The sequence below is a fragment of the Nematolebias whitei genome, chromosome 7, assembly GCF_014905685.2.
Source record: "Nematolebias whitei isolate Nwh7 chromosome 7, NemWhi1, whole genome shotgun sequence".
Classification (NCBI taxonomy): Eukaryota; Metazoa; Chordata; class Actinopteri; order Cyprinodontiformes; family Rivulidae; genus Nematolebias; species Nematolebias whitei.
This window is the reverse complement of record NC_056504.1, coordinates 40,200,360-40,206,025: the sequence shown is the minus strand read 5'-3', so window position 1 is coordinate 40,206,025 and position 5,666 is coordinate 40,200,360. Positions and strand designations below refer to the sequence as shown.

Sequence of the window (5,666 nt, the reverse complement as noted above, 5' to 3'; positions counted from 1 at the left end):
TACATACATACATACATACATACATACATACATACATACATACATACTTTGTACATACATACATACATACTTTGTACATACATACATAAAGCCATCTCTTTCCACATGCAAGACACTAAGACTCTTCTACTTCCCTAGGGTCTCCTCCCAGTTGGACATGCCCAGAAAACCTCCCTTGGGAGGCCTCCTTACCAGATGCCTGTACAACTAACTAGCTCCTCTCAAAGAAGAATGTTCTGGAAACCTAATTGAGAAGAAAAACTCTGCTCAAAAATGACTGGTAGACTCTTGTCTGTCTGCCAGGCCTTTGCATGTTTGGTACAAGTCTGTAACTTCAGTTACTGGTTTATTTTATTCTGTTTGTATGGACAAAAAGAGTCTACACTGCAGAACAATGGAAATATATCATGTTTCTTTATATTTTCCCAAGAAAGCAGTAAAAAACTGAATAACTGTGGAACACCATAACTAACACTGGAGGGTATGGATGACATATTGCAAACATGAACAAACTGGATTTAAACCATCCAGAGCCATACATTTGATCCCAAAGAACTATTCCAGTCTAGGTATTAAGATGTTATGAACAATGACATGCAGCACCAAGATCTAACAAATATTCATCAGTGATGCTACTCTTTTCCAGACCTTTAAGGTTTGTGATGTTTACTGGAATTCAAACCAGATTACTGGTTCTACCTGTAAAGGCTGGTAGTTTTTTAAATTGTATTTGCCTTTTGTTCTGCAAGTCTCTCCCCAGTTGGGTCTCATCTTCTCCACAGCAGTGTTTCATTCCTTTGAATCCCCCATCTCTTTAAAGGCCAAGGTAGGTGTACAAGGAGTCACCTGTCAACATTAATTAAAGCTTATGAAGGCTGAGACGGGGTGCCAGGGAATAATCCTACTCACCAGTCGCCCGGGACACTGCCTCCATAGTGACCTTGTGTTGGATTTCACAGTAAGCGTGGGACAATAATAATAGGTGTGGCACAGCCATGCAGCCACAACTGTGTGCAGCCTTCTTAATCCCAAGCACTATGACCGGACCCTGTTGTACTCAGCAGATTAGATCATTAGTGGGCTGCTAACCTTTCCAAAGGTCTTCACTGGCCTGCGTGTTGTGCTTTGTACAACATATTTTGGGTGTATTTAGTTCTCTGAAGTGGGAGGGAATGTTGCTGATTGAGAACAAAAAAAAGACTTTATAGTGAAAACAGCATCCTCACACAAAAAAGTGAATATATGTATGCCTCTGAAATCTCTGGACCTATTTTTGTTCAGAAAATTCACAAAGCCAATAGAGAATCTTGAGCAGATAACACCTTCACTTGGAATTTTTGAAACACAAAATGTCACAGATGAAGCTGCAGCACTTTGTTGTTTTGAAAGGAAGTTTCTCAGGGGATTGACTTTCCTCTGACTTTGTTAAAGCACTGTTGTACTTCCCAGAGCAATATGACTTTCAACATATAGTTCAGGGGCGCTGCTAACTTTAGCCACGCCGGTTATTGGCAGACACGTTTAGCCACTTCCAAAAATGTAAATGGCAAAGAAGGAAAATCACTCCTTTAATGAAGCAAGAGATCTGTTTATAACGCTGATAAACTGCCAGGATCCACTGGAAGTCTCTTGTGTTTGTAATTCTGAATAATTAGGTTTTGAATGTCTGAGAATAAAACGTGGTGCCAGCTACAACAAAAGTGGTTGAATCTTCCTACAGAGACAAACCAGGTGGCTTTTGTGCTTAATCAAGAAGTATATTCAGTGCATTATTTTAATATTTAAGGTCTTAATTTTGTTTGATCAAAGCAACCATCACACATTTGTGTCAGTTTTTCCTAAATGTGTCACACATAAGACTGAATTTGGCATTTAATGTAAAATTATACCAAACTATGCCTGTTGTGTAAAGAACTTTTGTGCTCAGTGGACATGCTAACTATTATTAACATTGCAAGTCAATCATAATGTTTTTTACATGGTTTTAAGCTTTCAAATACTGTAGCTACATATTTACAAAGAAATGTTGTAAAGTATGAGTGCAATTAATTTTATCAAATTCAAACTTAAGAGAAGTGTAGATATATTTTATTACTGCAGATTTCACCACTTTGTATGTGCAAGACATCCATCCTGGATTTTGAGGTTGGGGTTGGTGAGAAACTTGTGACTTTACAAGTTTTAACCCTTTAAAGTGAAACCATATAAAAATGATGGAAAAAGTGTTTCTGCTTCCTTTTGTTGTTTAAAACCGAAGCCAAAATATTCTGTTTTTTGGGCACTGTCATGTATTTCAGACCTAGAAATGCACTTGAGATGTGCAACTAAATGTATTTAAAAATAGCATTTAAACATACTGTTAAAAAAAAACTATTAAATAACAAAAGTCAAAAACATATGAGGCATGTTTTTATTTTTAAAAGCAGGAAAGATTTTTTTGGTTTGTTTACATGGACTTAAATTTATAGCAGCCGGCGTTCAGGGGGTGCTCATGCTGTTTTGGCTTCAACTTCTGCTTTATGTTCCGGTGTCAAGTTAAAAATATATGTTAAAGCTTGGAATTAGGAAATTATTACTTCTGAGGACAAAAAGATTGTTGCATTAGTGCGATTGTCCTGATTAATACATAACTTTTTATTTCACCTCTGACAAACTCTGGAACAAAGTGTGTTTAAAAAAGGAGAGCAAATGAGGCTCAACTCACATGAACAGCTGTTGATTACCAGAGAAAAACATGTTTGTTGCCATTTTTTAGGCGGTAAGTGATAAGTCTTTGTTTCTAAATTTATTTCCAAATTTATTTAGAATTTTACCTAAAGCTAAAAATGTAAAATTTATTATACATAGAAAATAACTCGAATTACGAAAGTCCTGAAGGCACCATGACTGTCCATTCAAACGGCTGTTCCTCCAGTATTGAGAATTTAAATTGTAGCCTACGCTCATATTTGATCTCACAATAAGACACTAACCACTATATCACTAAAGCACTTTGGTAACAGCTCCTGTTTTAAATGTGCTATATAAATAAATCTGTCTTGACTAATCACGTTACATCATTTTTCTGAGTTGTCTATCTTCTTTAGCATTTTAAGCTGTATTTTACTTTCTGTTTTCCAGATCCTTGCGATCATCTCCATTCTTTTCATCGTGCTGTCCACCATCGCCTTGTCTCTGAACACCCTCCCTGAGCTGCAGGACACAGATGAGTTTGGCCAGCCCACAGACAACCCACAGCTGGCGCACGTGGAGGCTGTGTGCATCGCCTGGTTCACCATGGAGTACCTGCTCCGCTTTCTGTCCTCCCCTAACAAATGGAAGTTCTTTAAGGGACCTCTAAACATCATCGACCTGTTGGCCATACTGCCCTACTACGTCACCATCTTCCTGACTGAATCCAACAAGAGCGTGCTGCAGTTTCAGAACGTCCGCCGCGTGGTTCAGATCTTCAGGATCATGAGGATTCTGCGGATTCTGAAGCTGGCTCGTCACTCCACAGGCCTGCAGTCTCTGGGCTTCACCCTTAGGAGGAGCTACAACGAACTGGGACTGCTTATCCTCTTCTTGGCCATGGGGATCATGATATTCTCAAGTCTAGTTTTCTTTGCTGAGAAGGATGAAGAAGACACCAAGTTCAAGAGCATCCCTGCCTCCTTCTGGTGGGCCACCATAACCATGACTACGGTAGGTTATGGAGATATTTACCCCAAGACTCTGTTGGGGAAAATAGTGGGAGGTTTGTGCTGCATCGCAGGAGTACTGGTCATAGCTTTACCTATCCCCATCATTGTGAATAACTTCTCCGAGTTCTACAAAGAGCAAAAGAGGCAGGAGAAAGCCATCAAAAGGCGAGAAGCTCTGGAGAGGGCCAAAAGAAACGGTAGCATCGTCTCTATGAACCTTAAAGACGCATTTGGTCGGGGTGTGGAGCTCATGGATGTAATGGTGGAAAAAAATGATGAAATGAGGGAAAAGGTGCACGATAATCACCTGTCTCCAAACAGAGGGACACCCAAAATCAAATCACCAACCAGTCCCAGCAAGACCACTGAGTCAAACTACCAGGAGAAGGCCAAGCCCTCCAGCAGCCCTCAGCATCTCAGCGCACAGAACCTTGAAGAGGTGTACAACAAGATGACCAAGACACAGTCACAACCCGACATCGATGGCAAGGAAAAGACGCTGCACCCCAAAACAGGCAAACAGAAAAGTGAATTTGAGATGGGTAGCATCCATAATGACGCCTACTCAGGCACCGCAGAGGCGGTGACAGACATGAAGAGCATGTCCAGCATCGACAGCTTCATCAGCTGCGCCACAGACTTTCCTGAGAGCTCGCGTTTTTCCCAGAGCCCCGGCAGCAACAAGCCGGGAAGGGTCAGTGCCAACCCGGGCCTGGAGCCCACTCTGGAAAATGAGCATGAAGGATCACATGGCAACGCTACGCCCAAACTGAATCCAAATTCTGACAACACGCATCTTAAGAATCCACTCAAGAGCCGCCCAGCTAAGGTCAGAGGTGGTGAGGACTCACGGAAAGGAGTTTGCTCAGACAGCTCGTCAGTCCAGAGCCCTGCGACGTCCGCCTACACCACAGCCAGCAGCAGGACGCCCAGCAAGAGCCCAGAGAATCTACTGCCCAACATCTTCACGTTCCACGACTCATCCATCAATAAGTTCATCGACGCTGACACGGATGAGGAAGAACATCTGCACGACGGGTCCAGAACCAACGCAGCACAAAGACACTTGGAGAAAGCCAGTCCGAGGTATGGCCATATCTCCAGCTTTCAGCAGGGCCCCAACCACACGGGAGGCCTCTCAAAGAAGCTGGGGAACAACACGCTGCCGTCAGAGGGGCGGGGGAACCACATGTCTCAGGAGCCGCAGCCACTTCAGGGAGACGCAAGTCATTCCAACAACTAAAAATATGAAAAAGAAACGGATCGTCAGGAGTACAGAAAGCAGAAGAGGAGACAGCCTTTCCTAAAATACACACAAAACACTGAGAACTGCAGGAACACTGGAAGATAATCCAAACACTAAACTTGTGGGTTATAGGAAATACTTCTGTGGTCTGCTTTTAAACTCTCACGACTAAAGCGATCCAGAGGTGGGGAAAGGAGTGGAGTCTGAGGACGTTTTTCTTACAGTTCATACATTCTTTTAGTCCAGATTATAATCTAATTACGAGACTCTGTAGGAGTCGAGTACATCATTTTTATAAGCAAGAACCTCCTTTTCTGACAGCCCTGGCTACATCTTTAAAGCCACTGCAGCTGTCAAACCAGTAGTGAAGCATAAAGTGCATTGTAACGAGGCACATTAGGAGGAGATGTTACTTTGCAGCATGAGAGGGAAACATTCATTCCCAACATTGTTTGAAAATATACGGGGTATAATACAAAGACAAAGGGTTGAGATTGAGAATATGTACAGTCTGCTTCCTATACCTTCCTTCTTTGAAACTGGCCTTAGTTCATGTTGTCCCACATTTTACGTTGTTATGAGAAAAAGAGAAAGGCAGATGTGTGAGCGTGTGTGCGCAATAATTACCTGTCATATATAGTGTATTTACTGTTATGTAGCAAAAGTCCTCTCTTATCGTACGTCTGACCTTTAGCAGAATCAAGTGTTTCTGTCTGTTTCCGTTCAGCAGCTCCAGG

General features: G+C 42.0%; 1 protein-coding gene across 1 annotated transcript in view; it reads left to right on the top strand.

Moving 5' to 3' along the window:
- The window catches only part of LOC119411916 (potassium voltage-gated channel subfamily B member 1-like), a 54,786-nt gene extending 49,765 nt beyond the window's left edge, over positions 1-5,021 (top strand). The window contains exon 2 of the mRNA XM_037678870.1: positions 3,121-5,021. Coding sequence (XP_037534798.1) covers positions 3,121-4,926 — 1,806 coding nt within the window. The 3' untranslated portion in view covers positions 4,927-5,021. The remainder of the gene's footprint in view (positions 1-3,120) is intronic.
- Positions 5,022-5,666: the final 645 nt, after the last annotated feature.